Source organism: Eutrigla gurnardus (assembly GCF_963514095.1).
Source record: "Eutrigla gurnardus genome assembly, chromosome: 9".
Classification (NCBI taxonomy): domain Eukaryota; kingdom Metazoa; phylum Chordata; class Actinopteri; order Perciformes; family Triglidae; genus Eutrigla; species Eutrigla gurnardus.
Window position 1 is genome coordinate 12,466,788 of NC_139923.1, and position 21,080 is coordinate 12,487,867.

Sequence of the window (21,080 nt, forward strand, 5' to 3'; positions counted from 1 at the left end):
CTCACAGTCAGCTTTCCACCTTTTTTAATTAGTTTTTCCCTGTTAGTCTGTCAGCTGAATATATTAAATATTTAAAAAGGGATTTGGGGTGATTTTGCCGGACAGATAGGCCTGAGGCCAAGGCCCACTTGATTAGGTTCCACTGGTGATCTGGAGCTGACATTTCGACCGTCAAGATACTTTTCATTTTTCTCTTCAGCCACAACTCTGACACAAAATAAGACAGAAATCTTATTCAGAATCAGTTGGGAATATGTCACTCCGGAAAAACTCATTTAACCTAAAGCTCGAGTGACAAGTTGCTCAGTGAGGGCAAAGCAAACTGTACATGCTCCCCCCATGACTAGGTCTGCACATCCACACTACTTTTAGATAATTAGATGCACTTGAACTTAGAGAACCATGAGTCGTAGCAGTGGAGTAACGTGTAGTTTATGGGCCTCGTCAACAACGTTGACACACCGGTTCCTGCCATCTGTAAGGGATCGGTGTCTGTGAGCATATGTCACGTCTCTGGAGCGAAGGTTATTAATATCCATACAACCCGTGTAATGTAATCCCAGCAGAGATGGTTCTCGCTCAGGTTGACTGCTAGTGATTTCATGAATGGGACTCTGTGATACTTTAAACCCTGAGACTGTGACCTTCCAGGAAAAGAAAGCTCTCGGACATCATGTGGGGTGGGTATTTTTATTTTCTTAAGTCATTTACGGTACAAAATAGACCTTCAGGTAACAAAATAGCCACAAATATGTTGGAAACCATCTTTTATTGAAGTTAATATTCTTGAAAATAATGAAAAGTAATGTTCTGTATTCCAATAATTTGAAGCCAGTGGGAATTTAATTTCTATTGCAAACTGGTCATTTTCATATAATAGACAGTGACTATATTGCAGTCCATCATTTCCTTAGTGTATTTCCATTTGCAGAAATGACATTGGTCAGGCATTGCTTATCAAGGATCTGTTTAATGACAAATGTTTCAGAAAAGATTTCAGTACATTTCCAAAATGAACGAGTCATATTGCTCTTTCTAGCAACGAAGGTCAAAAGCAATCTAAACGCATGCAATGACTACACCACCTTTGAACAAAGAGGTACCGGACATGATGAGTGATGCTAGCTAGTTCTTCTGAATAACGTCACCATAAATAAACATTTACACGGCATATCATTTGGCTATCAAATATACGATGCTCTTTCAAAATAGATTAAACTTTCTACAAAGCTAGTACAAATGGATTTCAGAAATATCTCTCCCATGGTACTATGTGTCATGTACATTTTCATGTAAATAACTATTTACATGAAATACAAACTAACAGAACCGACATAAATTATAAATTGTGCTTCTATATGGGTGTTTTTTTTTTGCATGCTTTTTTAAGGTCTAAAATGTTTTCACAAAAAAAGTTTCACAAATGTAAACAATGATCCTTCCACATATACATATATAGTTTTTGTAATTAATGCTTAAACTTTTCCTATTTACATATTTTGCAACCATATCAATTTTAAAATGCTCTTGCAACCTTATAAACCCTGATCTGCCGCTTCAGATGCATCAGTGTTTCAATCTGTGTCAACCGGTGTTTGTCAGATCGGCAGTTTGTTACATAATGCGTGTCGTCAGTCAACATCCTCACACCGAGTACCTGAACAACCACAATAACAATGCAATGCTGTTTAAATCCTGCTGGAGAGGAACAAAAGCTTATTTAGTGTTAGACATAAAATGATAATCCATGACCATCCTAACATTGGCTCCCAAAGCTGCTGGAATCTCTTTCCTTGCACAGATGGTAACAAAACTAGAGGAAACTGTAGTGCAACAATGTAGCCGTGGGTGTAAGATTTCAGAGTTTCAAAGTGGGCTGTGGGCAGGCAGGATGGATCAGAAAGACTGTGCATTTCTGGCGTTGTGGTTAAAACTGATGGAAGAGGAAGGTGGGAGTTGTTTGATGAGACAGACACAAGGACAATTAATTGTGAGGCAGACGTGCCAGAGCCTGGATCAAAGCACATAACTGAAGAAGACCGTGAGGAAGAGCTGGCTCCACCTACAGGGCGTTAAACATCAGTTTTATAAGCTGAGACCAGCAGGCATTCCATTATATTGTCATTGTAATAGCATATCAGTGGTGTTCACAATGGAAACAATCAGTTTGATAAGTGTGGGGCAGTAATAGAGTGGCAGGAGGTTAATGCTGGGATGGTGTTCATTTGTGGAGATTTTATGATTTTAAAATAGTAGAATATTTTGCATTCAGTATTTGGGGGGAAGGAAGTAAATGATAGTTTACAAATTGACAAAAAAAATGCAAACGGCTCTTTCTGCTAACATTTTAAGGTCATGTGTACATTTCAGTGCATCAAATTTCCAGACTCCATGTTTGTCAATAATATTAGAGACAACAATAACAATATATAAACAAACAAATAAATAAATAATGGTTAAATAAATTGGTGCACATTAATACTCAAAACCTTCATTTTTTTTTTTTTGGTTATCACTAAAGGAGAGAAACAATAATATTCACAGACACAGAAGAGTGACACAACACTAGAATACAGTTAGTGGAGTGAGATCGGTCCTCGTGTGCGGGCTCTCTGCAGGCCAACTCATCATCATCACCTTCAATCTCATACGAGACTGAGCGCACCTGTTCTTGGCGCATGTAGTACCGCCTCATTCAACATTTCCCATACATTTTCTACCAAACAGCTGTCAGCTCGAGCACATTTAGAGAACCCCCAAGTTCAGTCTGTAGACTCGGCAGGAGAGAACGAAGGCTGGTCTGAAGCAGACGTCTGTCCCTGTGCGGTTGTTGCCCATCCAATCAACATCGGACGAGAGCTCTCAACAAGCTCGTCATCATTAGCAGCACTGCTGTGGCTGCAGAGATAGTCAAAATGGAGTTCCAACCTACCTCACTCCCCTGAAGGAAGACAGGAAAAGAGTCAGCGTTAAGAGTCAGTAGAGGCTGCCCGTCCGCCAGATCAACCAGAAGTATTGGGGATTTTAAAGGAACAGTCTGATATTCTAAGATATATGCTCATTCACTTCCTCACAGGGAGTTTGATTAGAAGATCGAGCTCTTGAGAGCGTTATCAATCTTCTTGTCGCCTGGCAACAAAGCACATTTACCAAAATGTCCTACTATTCCTGTAAATGACTTATTCGGCGCCATTCGAGGCAATATTTTGTTCTAATTTGCCAAACTGCCCACCCGTCCCCGGTCCACCTTCCATAAATGTTTAATATCATTATCTACTTCCATTCTACATTCATTTTCCCCGGTAATTTTAGACCCTCCCATAACATCCATCACTCGAAATTAATCTTGAGCAGTAATTTATATCAAATGGTCAGTTTACCCAAATAACAGAAACATATATTTTCTCAGTGTGAGATATTTCTGCCTCTCCACCCAAGGGTGGAGGTGATTTTGTAACATTTTTATCCAGCACGTCTTTTCAGAAACAGTGTGCTGATTAATCTGAACAATCCACAGAATACACTGTCTGTCTCGTCCCACCAATACTGTTGACGGTTTCTGTGGATTATCTGGAGTAAACGATACCACACAAACCGATTTCTGAAAACCTGGGCGAATAAAAACAAAACCAGCTGCATAGCTTGACACTGTATGCAAGTAACTATGTTTTTAAGTTATTTGGGTGAATTGACTCTTTACTCATTGTGTAAGAACCACATGTGCCATTACGCATCAGATAGAGATAAGCTCCTCCCATACCTTGCCCTCTGGGACGCCAGCTCCGACAACCAGCACCAGACCACAGCCAATATTACAATCATTCCTATGAAGGGGATGGAGAGAACAGGGTGCTCAGACGGATGGATGAATCTCTGAGGAGGAAAGAAAAACAAACACAAGGACCATGGGGATGAAGGGGATGAATGAATGGATGGATGTAGACTGAAGTGTTCAAACAATAGAATAACAGATAAAGGAGTGTGACAACAGCACAAATGGACCACCACTACAAATCACTAGATTATAGTGTGACATGGTCTATGGCTGTGATATAAAAGGGAAGGGTTGCGATGGAGTGATTTGCATTTCCAGTTAAACAAACAACTCATAACTTTAAGGTGACATACACATCAACTCAACGTGAGTATGTGTGAGCGGCCCCGTGTGGCATTTACTGGCTGCGTGTGATGTAACGGTGACAAAGAAAGAAAGACGTGAATGTTGTGACTAGCATATGGTGGTTTGTCTCTCTATCCTCATTTTATAGTTTTGATGTTTTGGTCATTTTGGTATCGTACAGGCTGAGAGGTCATGGACATTCAGAGAACAAGGACAGAATCAGAGACACGGGTAGACAGTTTGACACGACGCAGAGACATCTGATCACAGCTGTTGCAGACAAAACACAGAGTTTTAGTCCTGTTTGTTTCCAACTAAAGGACCATCTTACACTGCTTCCAAACCTTAGTTTTGTTTCCTTACAGGCAGCCATTGGTCAACTTGCAGTTTATTGAGACCGTCTTTGCACAGTAATGCAGTTGAATTCACAGATTGTCCTCGGGTTTGGTGCGTTCAAGAGCCACACTATGCTGCATTTGCAAACAGTGTCTTATAGAGAAGTCAGGATAAACAATAAGCAAAAGTTTAAAAAAACATGGAAAGGAAAATTAGTATGTTAATTGGTGCTTCTTGCGTTAAATAAATCAACTTAAGAGTTTGGGATTTTTATGTGAGCACTTGGAAACACACCAAAGCGATGCTTTCAAACACTTATTATGCAACATCGGTGTAACTGTGGCTAAAGTAAATGTTCCAATACGCTTTTTCAGACCCTTTTCATTTCACTGCAAGTTGACTTTCACACAGGAACTTATTAAAATTAACATAACCCGCTTCAAGGTCGGGAGAACACATTAAATATCTAGAGGTGCAAGGTCCTTTCATTGCTTTTTTATAATGAACATTATCTGATGACTAATTATATTCAATGATGGCATTCTTTGCTTGAAGCCTGAATGCCTTTTTAGCAAATTGTGTGTTTTTGTCCAACAACAGTATAAAAAGCATTGCTCTCACAGAGGAATTAGAACACAGATACAGTGGGAGGAAGGTTCCCTAGCCCAAAGCACACGATAGATATGGCTGACCGGCCAGGTCAGTTCATATCAACACTTATGCATACAATGCTACAGTATGAGACACATAGAAAGTGGGCTCAACAGACACGGGATATAGTGTGATGTGAGGCGTGTTAATGTGTTAGTTGACAGTGTGGCTGCAAAGAAAAGGCGTTCTTTAATTGTGTGGTGATTCTCAGAACAACTTGTAAAACATTCATTTTAGAATAAATCCAGACACAGATGCTTTTGAAACCTGAAGCAAACCACACAAATTACATGAAACACATCATTGTATTATTCATGTCCATCCCTCACCTGAGCCCCCCCTGACAGCTTCGCCAGCTCTGCCTTGCAGCGCTGCAGCTCCTCTTCCAGCTCTGCTCTCTCCCTCTGACTGCTGTCATACAGTACCTGCAGCTCCTGCAGCTCCATCTTCAAACCGTCACACTGGAGGACAGAGAAGACACATTCTCAGTCTTTCCCGTACAGCAGTGAACTGACTGATGGCATTTATTTGAAACATGTTTTAGTGTATTAGTCTGAAATCAATTTGCGAAGAATGGTTGCCCCAAATCTGTCCATGTTATATTCATATTCAACTCCCAAGGCATTTCTCAGACGCTATTAGGCACCATACCTCTCTCTGAACCTGCGAGGCCTTCTCCTCTGCCTGCTTGAGCTGCTCCCTCAGGGAGAAAATTTCCCCGATGCCGCCGTTCCAGCTGGTTGGTGTCGCGGGCTTCCCGTCAAATGAAATATTCTTCTGGATGGAGGCGTCCACCAGGCGACAGTTCCCAGACTGGGCCATGGTCATGTAACTCTCTGTCATGACCTCATCCGAGCCGGTCTCCATCTCCTTGCCCTCTGTGCCCTCCTCTCCGTCCTCCTCTTTCAGTGACAGGTAGACACTGGAGCTGCAGGAGTGATGGTGGAGAATGCTTTACTTTCAACTCAAAAATGGGCTCCAAGCTGGCTGACAATCACAGGCTGAATGTGGTTGCTATGTTGTTTGATGTGATAACCAGATATGTTGCAACATGCAGCGTCATGGCGTACACAAAGTCTAATAACTGATGGAGAAGCTGTTTTTTAATTACTTGTGTTTCCGTTACAGACATGCCGCCATAGATATCTAGCCAGCCTTGTAATGGGACTGCAACTTAAGATTTTTTTTCATTATCAGTTAATTGTTTAGTATATTAAATGTCGGGAAACAATGAAAAAGGCCAATCATAATATAATTGCTTGCTTTATTTGACCAACAGACGAAAACGTTATTTTTTTTTTAAATTAAATTAAAGAAGATAGCACTATGGAACTATTTGCCATTTTTGCTTGATAAATTCAATTTGATTAATCATTATTTTAAATTGTTGAAACAGTAATTGCTCTAGTCATCACGCTGTGACTTGTCAGCTCTTTTTCTAGATTTTTTTTTCTCTGTTGGTTATTTCTACTTATAGTGTGTCCGTCACTTCCAACTCTTTTTCCCTTTTCTTCTTCCTGTAAAGCACTGAATGACTGTTTTGAATTGTACTATAAATAAAGTTAGCTTTTGTTTTCAGTGCATCACTTCCTCAGCAGATTATGAGTATGAGCCCAGTTCCCTGCCGAGAAAGATTGAGTGATGCGTTCGAAAATGTCAACAGCTACTAAATAGATCTTGAAGATTGGTCACCAACATCATATCTTCCCATGTATTTCTTAAAAGTGTTCTTCAGAAAGGTCCTAAGAAAGGTTTATGTAAGTTTTCTTAAACTGCAGAATTGTTCACACCCGTTTATAGCAACGAATCCCATTGTTGTTGTTCCTTATTACAACAGGTTAACACCCTGCCAAGCCCCCAAAAAGGGCATGAGACTGCAGGGCTGTGTGCAAACACACAACATCTAGTCTGCAATTCACGAATAATGAATAATTCACTCATGCTAGCTATGGCTGCTGTGGGGGATTTAACTTCCAGATTCTGATAAACGTTGAACTCTTTAGCTTTTAAATTTGATTCTGTGTGTTCTAGACGTGTTGACTTCAGATTTGCATTTCACATTACAAACACTGCAGCGAGTGATGTCAATGTGTCCGTGTTGAGTTTTGAATGCGAATGATTCTGTCCCTCAGACGACTTTGCATGCAGTTTCACGAGCAACGGCCCGTTATGACGTAGTGGGCCTGCAAATAGGGCTCTGTATGCTCTGTAAAATGATGAATAATGACAGTAATAGTATAGTAATACATTTAAAAAATATTATAAATAATCCTATAATAGTAGGCTATTATACAACTGTAGAAAGCATAGTATTCCAGAGGGTATCCCATCCAGCTGATCCAGGAAGCACAGCTGATGAGTGAGTAGTCATTGACCTCTCACCATGTCCTCTGTCTCTGCAGCAGCTGCAGTCTCTCAGTGAGACGTCTGTTGTCCTCCTTCAGGGTCTGACACTCCTCCTTGAGCACACGGCACTCCTCCTTCAGCAGGTCCACGTCACCTGACGGAGCAAGGGCGGGCAGACAGGAAGCAGGTCGGCTCATCTTTCATGTTTAACATCATTACAACATGCATGGAATATATTTAAGGTATATGCCTTTTTATGCAAAGCTATTTCTCGTCTGGGACCGGGCTTGGCAAAAATGTCGAACTATTCCTTTTAAATGAAGGCTTTTAGGATATTAAATACATACAAGAGCCAAAAAATCCACTAATATGAAGTCCCCTGCCTCAGACCCACCCGAGGCTCAGCTGCAGAGCCCAGCGATGATATCATGTGTTAGATGTGCGTGTTCCTCCGCCTCATGACTTCATGTCCCTGGTATCCTAAATGCACACACACATCTGCACGCACACACACAGCACTCCCCTCGCAACACTCAGCAATCGCATTTTTAATATGTAATATTTATTAAATCCCCAAATAATTGATGTGCTTGACTGTGGGATGCTAACCTAATGTGAACATGGAATGAGACCATCCATAACACCACACTTTGTTTTCATAATAACAGCCACAAAGACTGATCGTGGGCTTTTTGTTCAAATAGTAAGCTTGATAAATGCCATACACAGAGTCTTCTCACTGATGGCTGTTTACACAAGATGAGGTGTGAAGTCAAGACTTCTTGGATCTTAACTTTGATGGACTGGAAGTAAAACAATGTTGTAAGGGAGGAGACGGCATGTGTGCAAACAACCAAATGCATCTACATCCTTTCATCCTTCCTTATCCATCTATACTTCTCTGTGTGTTCTTTCTCTCTCTACAACACTCCTCATCCCTCACCCTCTCTCCTCTCCGCCTCCCTGCGCTGGCTCTTCATGCTGATCTCGGCTCTCAGCGTGGTGATCTCCAGCTCATAGTCCTGGGTCTCCTCGCTGAGGCGCTGCAGCTCGGCCCGCCGGCGACACAGCTCCTCCTGCAGCGAGGCGATGTCGTTCTCCCGCTCGGCCGCCGCCTCCTCTGCCGCCTGCTGGAGCAGGAACACCTCCTCCTGAGCAACACGCAGCTCCTCCTGGGCCTCGACCAGCTCGCTCTCCTTCTCCTCTTCCAGGCTGTCCATCTCCTCCTGCACGGAGCGCAGCTGGGCTGAGGGGAGAGGAGCAGGAGAGCGTTCTTCATGGGGAATGCGTGGGTGAGACTGCAGTAACATAATGTGTGTGTGTGTGTGTGTGTGTGTGTGTGTGTGTGTGTGTGTGTGTGTGTGTGTGTGTGTGTGTGTGTGTGTGTGTGTGTGTGCGTGTGTGTGTGATCTCACCTGAGGTTTTGCAACAGTGGGCCTGCATGTTTTGTGTGTGGGGGTGGGGAGTTCTTGCATGTGTGTGTGTGTGTGTGTGTGTGTGTGTGTGTGTGTGTGTGTGTGTGTGTGTGTTGTGTAATTGTAGGTGCTGTGTTTAAAAGAGGAGCTGATGTAACTGATGGAAACAGACCTTTTTCCCAGAAACAGATTATTGAGTTTAGTATTTTCAGGAAATGAAAATCTTCTCCACCTCATTAAAAACAACAATAACAGCATTAATACAAGGTAATGGCAATAAAACCTGTAATAACTAATTAAACAGTTCCAATCCAGTTCTATTGCACATGCAGATGCGTCATAAATAATAGTTTAAATTGATAGAAATAGTTTGGCAGTCCCCTGGCTGATTGAAAAAGCTTTGTAAATTCCATTCTGTCTTTTTTCTTACTCAGATTACTATTCTAATTAATAAATATCATTTAGGCTTTTTGATGAATTATTGTGTAAAATGTCATTTTGAAAAATGGTCACAGAAAGGGCAATGCCCCCAAATCAATAAGCCGATTGATTGCAAGCATTTAACATGTTCTGGTCAATGAAATCCCAACATACGTATGTAGCACTTTCTGTCTAAGACTATTCATTAGTGAACTATGGGAATCCATACAGTGACATACAAGGTGGAGGTCTTGTTGATTAATGCTGACAAATTATTCTTCACTGGCAGCTTGGAGACTAAAATTGGCATTGACCAACTATTGACAAAAAAAAGAAATGTAAAATACAATAGCTGATTTGTATTTTTAATCGATTTTTAGCCGTTTGTTTGGTTTTATTCAAAGAACAGAACTTTTAGATACCTTGTAGATTCTGGATCTGGCGAGTGAAGGCTTCAGCCTGATGGGCGCTGGCCAGACGCTCATCGTCCAACAGACCTGGTGGAGGAGTGAAGTGGAGAGGAGTGGAGGAGAGCGGGGGAGGAGAGGAGTGGGAAGAGAGATAAGAGGAAAATGTCAGTTCAGCAGGCCAATAGAAAGATGACAACTTGATAAGCTGTTCCACCTTGAGGCATGACTGAATGACACAAATAGTCTGCCTATGTGTGTGTGAGCCGGATCAATATTAGTATAACATTTGTTGGTATATCAATGTTACAAATATCCATTTTCCACACAGTCTTCTCTTCCTGAATATTATACATATTATAACAACAACAGAATAAAACCAAGCAGATTATTTTTGCTTTGTTTTTTTCACATCTATATGGTTTATTTGTGTCTTTCTGTTTCTTTTTGGTCTCTATTGGTCATGCCAAGTCATTGTAGCATACTCCAGGAGGATTCACTAATGCTTTAGATGTTACAGCTGCTAGGTGAGTACAGAGCCTGTGTTTTCTTAATGGATAAATTCTACCAAATTACAAAAACAAAATTATTTTCTTAAGTACCATTGGTGGAATATAGCCATTTAAAACAAATATCATATTTTAGCCACTAGTGGCATGGCTCTAGGGATGGCAATGTTGGCCGATCGACCACTTCCATCCTACATCTATCAATCGTTGAACAGATATTCATGGTCCCCAAAGGGTGAAATCCATTGTCTCTGGTGATCCCCTGACTTTTCCTCTAGTGCCATCATGAGCTCACACTGTAGTGTGTGTGACCAAATACCTGCAAAGCTAATGACATTCACATCAGACTCAGCTGTAATTTGTGTTGAGTGCTTATCAGCAAATGTTGCTAATATGAACACGGTGAATATCATACCTTCCTAACATTCAGCATATAAGCATTGTGTTTATGCATTTAGCGTCCGTACACCCAAGCAGCTGTTCCTCCAAAAACTGCAGTTCCTCAAATGGCTATTTGAGGCTGCTTCCAAACGTGAGTCATCTCTAGACACCCATGATAAAAAAAAAACTCAACTTTACAGCAGAAATAAACATGTTTACAACTTGGTACAAAAAAAAACTGTTTTGGTCTTTATCCCCACTGATGACAACTGTACAGGGGACAATGTTGAGCTTCAGTAGGTCTCTTCACCTATGGGTGATGTCACAGAGACTACGTCCATATTTTATAAGGTCTATAGTACAGCATCACAGAGTGACTAGCATGACTGTTTAAAACTCACTATCAACCGTTTTCATGAGTATAATCCAGACTGTGAGGCATCTTTTATGGATACACATGTGCTTTTACACTTTTTCAATATACATTTTCAGTTCTGTGAGCACCACAAAAAAAAAACATTTCCCTCCATCATATTGTTATGGAAGCAGAAATCTCCATCCAAAGCTACAATACCTGTATGGCTCGATACCTCCAGAGGTAAACGAGAACGGAATTGTTCTAATTTGCCTGAACTAATCCTTTCATCAGCAAAATCCTGCTTTAGATTTTTCTACTGCTGGCCATACTTTCATTTCCACAGATTCCCTGTCCGGTCTCCAGGGTTGTCCAATTGGCAGCTTGTATTCTTTATAGCTTTTTTTTTAGGGCAAAAAAATGGACATCTACGATGATAGGACAACATAACCTCACAAAAACAGCAGAAAGAAAAACTAGATTAACAACCATCCATAGTCATATTGATCTCTGACCATACACTCAGCACCCCCACCACCCCAACAGCTGCCAGCTGGCTGAACAGCTGACTGTCTCCAGTGGGAGTTGACCAAAAGTGTTTTCTCGCCGTGATCTAGGACACCCAGTCTGGAAGCTTCCCTCGGCATACACGCAGTTGTCTGAGGAATGCCTGTACTGCTGCCAAACAAACAACTGAGCTCACCACGCCATGTCTTTTAGTGTGACACAGTCACACACACACACACACACACACTGAGCTCACTGTAGGCCCATACCCAAGGCCTTACTCACTGCTAGTGTCCCTGAACATTAAGCTCATCATTTCTAAGGTATGATGCGATGCTCCATTTAGCGCCTATGATGAGGAACCGTGTCACTGACTGCATATAAACATTTACACTTCTACATGTTCAACTAGACTGTGATAAACAGTCGGGTGCAAAGTTAAGCTGTCCAGGTAAAGGACGGGGATTTTCTTCTGTGGTTGGGTTTAAAGAATTGAGACGTTAAGGTTGAGATCTTCCAACAAAAAAAAGAAACACAATCACGACAACTTACAACATAACTGAAGTTAATTCAAAGAGAGAATAAGTCATTTAATGGTAAAAAAAAAAACCTTAAATGCCATTTTGAAATGAGATCATCGGGTTTTAATCGCAGTTTAATTTTTTGTGTTTGTGTGTCTCATTTGGCTCGTGTGTGGAATTCATGTGTTTTAGCAATCACAAACAGAAAGTGATTGTATACTCTTTGCCTTCCATTCCATTTATGTTAATAGTCAATATTCACAGCATGCTACACATAAAAATGTCAAAGACTCTTGATAATAGTGTTTTATACTGAACATCAGAGTGCAGTAGGCATGTGGTAAGAGCTACTTATTTGGATTTGGTGTGTAAAGTTTTGATGCAAAAATAGCATTTTTTAGAGGAATGTAATGAAGTGGTTGCTTTTGCAAGAGATTATTTTGTATACATTTTTCAGTTTTTTGTGTTTTGACAAAGATGGTCCTAGTTTCAGAAATTGTATTTAATTTTACCAAAGTTATTAGAAAGCACTTTTACACTTGGATTGGACATGGTGGCAGCACCACCTTTCTCAAATTAAACAAACTCTCACATGCTCATGTCTGGATTACAGGTTTAACTTTCGTTTTGAATGGTAAACTGTGTCAACAGTAAAGAATTGTGAACCAAATTGTGGGGTGGCTTAATTATTTTTTATAAAGTGCTATGAGTGAGTATTTATAGCGGAGGTCTTTTGTCTCCACAGTCAAAGGCCCAGTCCCAATGTCTAAAACCTTGAACCCTGAACCATTAGGGACTTAACACTCACCTGGTGAATGATTGAGTGTGAGAGGCTGAAAGGGCTTGAAATAGTATAAATAAGAATGTTAGTAGATAATGAATGAAGGGTTTTTGATAAAGGAAGATTATGGTTGAATAAATAGTATAAAAACCCAGTCTTAGCGGTTACAGTCTCACCTTGCAGCTCATGGAAGCTCTCCTGGTGTTTGTTGGAGATCTCTCTGGCGTCGTCCAGCTCCAGCAGCAGCTGCAGCACCTGAGCCCTCAGCTCCTCCAGCTCCTCCTCCTCCGTCAGCGGCTCCTGCTCATCCTTCCTCTTCTCCTCCCCTTCATCTTCCTCCTCCTTCAGCTTCTTCTCTTCTCCCCCCTCCTCCTCCTCCTCCTGATCTCTCTCCTGGTCCATCTCCTCTTTCTCATTGTTCTCCTCCAACACGCCTCTCTCCTTCGCTGTTATCTCGTTGTCCATGGTGGGGCTGCACTCCGCTTTCAGATCGCACGGGTCATCTGATGAAAAGATGACAGCGATATTAGAAAGGGATGCCTGATAGGGAGAGAGAGGGAGACAGGAAGGGAGATTTAGAGGAGACCTCTGTCAGCAGCCTTAGGCCAGCCATGCTTTAAAACGCAGCACAGATTGTGTTGTCTTTTGAATCAACAGCACCATCTTGTGAATGAAGTGGTATCAAGACCTTTTTATGCCAACCTCTATTCCACTCATGTGCCTTCATTTAAGTCACTAATTTAAATATACAAAATGACCCTCCTATGAGAGCTGAGATTTTCATAGAAAGTCAACAAGAACTTTCATCGGGGGGAAAACGCGAGTAACATGTGAAACTGTCTCGTGTGTCAAAGCTTTGATTCTATGTTGTTTTAAAGTGAGAAATAATTAATATATAACATGTATTGATGACAATTCATTGCAATATGAAGACACATTTATTTTTACATTGTTTTATCTGCACACAGAATTTAATCTCCTGACCAGTAGGTGGAGTGAGTTAGCTGACACAATGCAGTGAGAGAAGGGGGAGGTGGGCCTGTATGCTGAAGCAATCACTATGACTCACCGCTCAGCAATGCACCTCCATAGTCCATAATAACCTACGCTACCACTCATAGTAAGAGAGATGTGATGAACACATTTCTCTCTTGTGTTATACTGTGTCACGTATGCCAACCATTTTTCCTTTTGCTTTTTTCACGTTGGTTTTCTTCCTCACTGCGGGCAGCCTGGGCCGAGTTGTGGTTTATTTGGGCCAGAAAAGTCCAATGGAAAACTGCATTTGATGTAGGGCTCTATAAATAAACTCGACTTGACATGAACCCCCGTTGCTAGCGAGATCTGCAGAGACGGATGCAAAGCAGGTCAGAAAAACGAGAAAGGAGGGCATCATTTTAGTGCACGACAGCATGACAGTAAATTCCGATTTGACTCGGGGGGGAAAAAAAGTATTTCCCATTAGACAGATGAGATTTACTGGCTGGCATGAAAGGCCAGAAACACTCACAGATACATTCACAGCGTTAGTTTGCTCACAGGTGCGGTTAAAGGTTAAAAGGTCACTTGCATCAGTGCATCAGTGACCGTCTCATCACTGGAAATTCACCTTCGACTGGCCTGCGTTTCTCTCTTATTTCCGGGGACAAGTCAAATCTCAGAAATAAATTGCATAACACATCCGTGTTCGAGTGATCTCAGAGTGCCTCAAAAATGCTTGCATTCAGAAAGTGGTTTGGAGGATGGGAGACGAGAATGGAAGGAAGCGATGACAAAAAGGTGCAGCGGGGGACGCAGTAAAGCATTACTTAAAGATCTACCTAATTAAGAGTCATGCTCACCTGTGTAATCTCAGCTCAGGGGACCCTTCCATCTCTTGTGGTAATTATTTCTCTGCCTTGTTGCATGTAACCATTTCCATCACATCCCAGCCCCTTGCAACATATCTGTATCCTATCTGTATGACATTAGCAGCAGGCCACATCCTTTCTGTTATAATAATGATGTTCATTTTAAACAATGCAGCCCCCTGAGAGACGTGTGAGAGGTTTCATGAGCACTGGGCTATTTTGTCATTAAACTTTGATGCCGGTGTAATGAGTGAGTCATAAAGAAGGAAGCTTGAGCCGCGTGGCAGCGAGAGAGCCGGCGGCAGCTACAGCCCATTAAGAGACAAAAACAGGCTGCAGACTTTCTGTGCTGCTGCCGGGCACTGAGAAACTGTTGAGGACATTTGTTAATATGGTGAACAAGGAAAGCTGTCTCAACTCATCTCTGCAGAGGAATTAGCCTCTACTAACATATTATTCTGTGTCCATCAACGCTACAAAACCGCGCCTACTATCTGTTCAGTGTTCCCGCAAGTCTGCCTGCTATTCCCAACAGCCTGTTAGTCATTTCAGTCCTTAAGGAAGCTTTGTCACCTCACCTTGTGAGTGAATGTCAAACACATTGTGCAGCGGAATCAGCTGCAGTGACACCTGTGATCACTCCGCCACGTACTTGGCACAGTGCTGGTCTTTAGTCACGCAGGGATTGCATTAGACAAGGATGCTGCTTGCATACAAGAGCAGGGAGGGACGGGCATAAGAGTCATCTCTGGAGCAGCGTTACGGCTCCGGGGAGAGAGGACGGCTTTATCTAGCCATAGCACATTCCTTTGTAATCACATTGCAGCAGAACACATTGAGTATGTCACAGCAGGAAGGACACAACAAGCAAGGCTGTCAGCATCTCAGAAATAACTGTCCCAGATTAAATGTGAGCATTAATGTGGCGACACAAGCTCTTTGTTTTGCTTCTGATTTTTGCCGTCGATGGAGTGAGTGGTGTAATGAAATTTGCACTTTGCAAAATTGAGGAGCAGAGTGAGGATTTTGGAACAGAGGGCATGCTAGCAGAGGCGTGGATGTGGGACAGAGCTGTTTTTACCTCACACCACAGGCAAGCCTCTCGCCGTGAAGCACTCACTGTCATCCTGCAGTTTGACTTGTTCGTATTAAATATGCAGAAAAAAACTGAAATTCACTCTCACTCTCATGGAGTAGATAGCAATATACTGAACATCGTATGCCTGCGAAATCTTAAAATGTGGTACGAATGAAGAGAACTTCTCTATGTAGCAAATATCCATCCTCTCCCTCCGACTGCTAGTTAAATACTTAATTTCTCTGTATTGAGAGGTAACATCTGGAGTCAAATCTCCTGTGAACAGAAATGACGGCCCATTGAAACGAGAGCTGGAGGTTGTCTACAGGTGTGCTGTGATGGATGACTTGTGCTGAACCAAGCTTGCAAATTGGATTGGGGAGACAGGTGGTGCTGAAATGTTAGAGGTGTGTGTGTAAGTATGAGTATGCACATGTGTGTGTATATACAGTACAGTGACATGCAGGCTTGGGTATCATTGTTTTGTATGATCCAATATTGATGAGCCTATACACACATATATGATCGCACAAGTCCGTATATACAGTATGCCATGGATCTCTGCAGCTGTGTAGGAGGCCATGCATAATGCAACCCCCAACCCAAGCTTTGAAGCCAGCCCAGTACAGATGCTGTAGCTTTCCCCCTGCACATGCACACTTTCTCCTCAGCAACACAACAGTTCCGAGTAGGGAGGGGGAGTCGAAAAAGACGGAGAGACAGTGCGAGAGAAGACAAAAATGCAAAGCAAGGGAGGAGGAGTTATGATGTTGCCTGAGGGCACTTGAGCTGCTCACTTCCCCATGAAGGCGTCAGGTGAAGCCATGCATTAGTTCGTCTCCACGGTGACCTCTGCACACCAACAACCCTGGGCTTCACCATATAGAGAGTCGCCGTGGTGATAGAGGTCTTGTCCACACTTTTACGAAGCACGGACATCTTCCTGTCTGCTTTCCCCCACAGACGCCCAAGTGATCCGGTGTGTCCCTTAACGAAGCCCACACAGCCAAGTCAGCATCGCATGAGATTTTCTGAAACGCCGTGAGACTCAACAGCTGGAGATGAGCAGTGAGCTACAAGGGTGGAGGTCTCACGAGGTTAATGTGAGTTCATCTCTCCGTCTCTCTGTACTTTGAGCCCCCGGGAGACGGAGGAACAACAGCAGCGGGAGATGACAAGAAAAGAAACGGGGTCCACAAGCACCGAGGAGTTGGGCTGACTTAATGAGCCGCTCCGTTATTTAAATGGAAAATCCATGTTTGCACTTTCAAAGGGAGATAAGAGAAATTGGGTCAGCAGGATACAGATACATTGTAGAATGAGCTATAATTTGGCCCCATTAGATGATTATGCCCAAAAAACTGTGTACATACTGATACTGCTGATTGATACAGGGGAGATTTTATGGGAATTATTATGTGGTGGCGCAGTGTTTGTGTCCACATGTGTCTTGTGTTGTGCAGCTATTACATTAAAGGATATGAACACGGATAGAGAACAAAGCAAGTGATGTGGTAACAATCTATTTGATCATACAAATCGGTGCCCACCTGCCACCTGAACGCAATCTCCGTGGAAGGTTTTACTTCCCTTTAATCGCAGAGGAAAGACGGGGTACCACGGCTTAACGTGTAGCTGCCAAATCCAAAAAGGATAAAGACCCAGAGGGAAAGAGAGTGTGCACTAATGATAGGTGGACGGCGCTGAGCATTTCTGTGGGGGAGAAAAAAAGTTGTTGTTTTTGAAATCCATAGAATAAGCCGCAAACAAGGGGCCACAGGAGTTCATAAACCTTCTTAATTCACCCGAAAGTTTTAGGAATTTTTCCATTATGCAACCAAGAGGAGAATAAAAAAAAAAAAACACGTGGCACACTTCATTTTTTCTTCTTCATCTGAGTGCCTTAAAAGCCTGCTTTCAAAAGCAGTAAAGTCTGATGGTGTGGGGGTGGGGGTGGGTAAATGCGAGATTTGTTTTCATTCGACTCGCTATATTAGAAACTCATGTGAGAATCTCACATTGTTGTTTTTCTCAGAGGCCTCTGCAGCTCCCAGATCTACAAAGATTGTCTACAGCAGCAACTTTGCTGTTTATTAGTTCCAGAGAGCTGAGAGAAATCCTGTTTGTACAACCTTCGGGAGTATCGCTGCTGATGTGGATCTCAAAATGTGAGAAGCAAGGAGGACAGGGGAGATACGCTGTGTAGGCTGAGGCACTGGCAGGTGCTAAGGTTTGTGTACGTGTGTGTGTGTGTGTGTGTGTGTGTGTGTGTGTGTGTGTGTGTGTGTGTGTGTGTGTGTGTGTGTGTGTGTGTGGGCGCTGAAGAGAGCAGAGGATTGGGATTGAAAGAGGGGGATGAGATGTTGTGTGGGAAAGCAGAGAGAAGGAGAGATAAATGGTTGGTTAATCGTAAAAGCGTGAGGAACAATAATGTGGCCTGTTTGGAGGATACGCAGACATCTTGTATGTCAAATCAGTCTGTGATGCTGTTTTATTGATGTCTGTGAGAAAGAGCATCTATATTCCCTCTGGTTGCATGTGGCAAGTGATTTTAAGAGCATTTCTTCAAGTGCAGAATTAATTCCCAGCAGAGAGAAAAAAGCATCGAGAATGAAAACAGAAGAATTTAACTGAACAAAGTCACATTTTTTCAAGCTAACTGACCTCATTCGCGACAGAATAAATGCACTTTAATCCATTTAGATCCCGGAGTGTATGTAATTCAAAACGATAAGAGTTAAGGCCCTCGCAGGATTCATGCTACATTAAGCCACTTCCCATCACTGGGTGCTGAATTTCCAGCTTTAAAGGCACATCTCGGGCTGTGATAAAAAGGAACAAGCGTTGCTGAGACAGCATCCGTGTGATGATGGTCAATACGCAGGCTTCAGCATGTAATAAAGGAAATTACCACTTAGAACAAAGTGGTTTAATAAGTCTCCAGCTGACTGAAGAGGAGGGGGGGGCTACAAATACTTGTTATTGAAAGTTCAACTTTAGGACAGTGCAGGAAAAGGAAGCCTGATTCTGGCAACCTGGCTGCTGGTCGTGAACCCGCCCCCCCCCCCCACACACACACACACACACACACACACACACACACACAGACCAATAAACATCCTTCCAGCTTCCAGCGGCGTCCCACACAGAGCAGCTCTGTCTGCACAGCCCATTCAAAACATGAAGAAAACACACTCTTCTCCCTCGTTGGGACACACAAGAAAACATTCCACACATTCTTCCCTGAACACAGTTATACGCAGTTCTGATTCTCTGAAGATGCATTGTGCCCAAATGTCATACAGCAACGCTCAGTGGCATGAAGTTACCAAACCAGCTTAACAACACGCAACACGCAAAGTGACTCTCCAGTATGTAAACAACTATAATAGCAAGCAAACCCTTGATTGAGCACCAGTCTCAGAATAAGGTCTATTTTCTTCCCTGCCTCTAGTTGCCAGACATTTATTATTACCAGGCAGCATGTCGCCTCCATCGGAGCTTCAAAGATGCCACAGCTGACAGTAATGCCCACTCTGTCTGTCTGTCTGTCTGTCTGCCTGTCTGACAGCTGGACCTCCTAATAAAGACGTCGGTCTCACACAATCATCTCCCCACTTCCGACCACCTGATCAACTCCCTCCAGCTCATCCGCCTCCTCAGGTCGCCGCCCCATCCCCTCCAACCAGCAGACAACACAGCAGCACACATACAACAACAACGACCCTCTGCTTCCTTTTCTTTCCTTATCAGTCGGTGCTAAAAATAACCTTCTGTAAGGAAAACACACACACGGCGACAAAACAGCAGCACAGACCTGTAGAGTCCAGAGCCTCCTCGATGAGTGGAGGTAAGCGCAGTCCATCCATAGCCCCCTGTAGCCGCGACGAGAGCGAGAGACGGAGGAAGGGAGTGGGCGAGAGAGGGTCAGAGGCTCCGCACGCCCACCTCAGCTGCGGGGGGAGAGAGAGAGAGAAACACACGGGAAGTAGCTGCTGAGCACAGCGTCAAGTACTCGCTCGCACGCGCAGCCTCCGATGCACGTATATACGAGCACGCGCGCGCCCGCAAGCACACGCGCACAAACAGGCTGTGTGTACCTCAGGAGGGTTTGGGAGGATCCGGGGAGCTGAAGGCTGAGCTCTGGAGCGTGGGAGAGATGCCGAGAGGGACGAGGGGAGGAGCAAAGTGCTGGGAGGAGAAAGATGCTGTCTCCCTGCGCAGACCTCCCTCTCTCTCTCTCTCTCTCTCTCTCTCTCTCTCTCTCTCTCTCTCTCTCTCTCTCTCTCTCCTCTCTCTCTCTCTCTCTCTCTCTCTCTCTCTCAAAAAATAATAGATTACTCCCCCCAAAAAGAAATGTATATTTTTCAAGTGTTACATAACTTAAGAACTCCACTAGTGTGCTTATATATATGCTTCTTGTAGCGTTCACTATTCATCTGTTGCTTTCCTGCGAACACACACATGCTTCCTCGAACACTGGTGTACGGGCCTCAGCCCCTAAGCCAGATGAATTTACATATAATGAGGTCCAGACAGTGCAGTGCAGTGTTACAGTATGAGGCTGACAGCAACCACTGTAGATTATTGATCATTTCCTCTCCATTGTTCATTTCCTCCCCATGCTGACTCTCTGTTCTGCTAATGAACAGTGGCTCTTATTCTATAAACAGAATCTGAAACACACACACACACACACACACACACGTCACACACACCTTCCGTTTTCCATCACTATCTTTCACACACGTCTCTTTCTGTCTCTCTCTCTATTCAGCTGCTATCACATCTGGCAACGTCAGAGGAGGCCTACATAAGGAGCCAGCAATGTGAGAGGTGCTATCTGACAGTCCGAAAATATGTCAGCATAGAGACAGGGGTGGGGGGAGGAAGTGCACACAGATGTACAGACACAAACTTCATAGTCACACATTCTCATATGGAACCTGCTGACATCTGAAAGAGGAAATGTTCCACACACACACACACACACACAAAACAGAACTTAGTGCAACGGAAATAGAAAAGCAGAGAGTCACCAGAGTCTCTGCATGTGGTTGTTTGCACCTGTGATGAACAGTAAGTGATTTCTCAGAGACAGAATTGATAAAAGAGATTGATGTCCTCTTATAAGCACTTCCTTCACTTCAGTGTGGCTCTGCTTTCCTCGGGCGGCTATAATCTCCCAGACAAGGAGGCTGAGCATGGTGGCATCTTACAACAATCTTTCACACAGTCTTAACACACACAATGACAGACACACACACACACACATACAGGAAGAGAGAGCTGTGGAGAGATTTGGCTGGCAAGGTGTTGATAATGAGCCGACAACATCTGTCTTCACTCCACCCGTGTGTGTCAAGATCCTGGTTGCAGAGCAGAACGGGCACAGAGGGAATG

At 43.1% G+C, this 21,080-nt stretch overlaps 1 protein-coding gene across 4 annotated transcripts; it reads right to left on the reverse strand.

The window, feature by feature from the left end:
- Positions 1-950: 950 nt before the first annotated feature.
- Positions 951-19,907, reverse strand: LOC311018310 (uncharacterized protein). 4 transcript variants are annotated; one of them, XM_084017218.1, is made up of 10 exons: positions 19,778-19,907; positions 19,495-19,630; positions 12,926-13,252; positions 9,711-9,785; positions 8,397-8,699; positions 7,490-7,607; positions 5,759-6,035; positions 5,437-5,568; positions 3,761-3,873; positions 951-2,941 (listed from the first exon to the last, which is right to left on the reverse strand). In XM_084017218.1, exons 2-10 carry the CDS (start codon positions 19,544-19,546, stop codon positions 2,929-2,931), a joined length of 1,410 nt encoding a protein of 469 aa, XP_083873344.1. In that variant the 5' UTR covers positions 19,547-19,630; positions 19,778-19,907; the 3' UTR covers positions 951-2,928. The 4 variants fall into 4 exon arrangements, 3 of the variants coding, with proteins under 3 accessions (XP_083873344.1, XP_083873342.1, XP_083873343.1); XM_084017216.1 differs by having other exon boundaries at positions 12,926-13,289; positions 19,495-19,781; XR_014597711.1 differs by having other exon boundaries at positions 2,867-2,941; positions 3,761-3,824; positions 12,926-13,289; positions 19,495-19,779.
- Between the last annotated feature and the right edge of the window lie 1,173 nt (positions 19,908-21,080).

Coding starts and splice junctions, on each gene's coding strand:
- LOC311018310 (XM_084017216.1), bottom strand. CDS start 19,542: ATGGACTGCGCTTACCTCCACTCATCGAGGAGGCTCTGGACTCTACAG. Junction 9,786..12,925: donor GAGCTTCCATGAGCTGCAAG/GTGAGACTGTAA, acceptor CTCCTCCACCAG/GTCTGTTGGACGATGAGCGT. Junction 5,569..5,758: donor CCTCGCAGGTTCAGAGAGAG/GTATGGTGCCTA, acceptor TCTGTCCTCCAG/TGTGACGGTTTGAAGATGGA.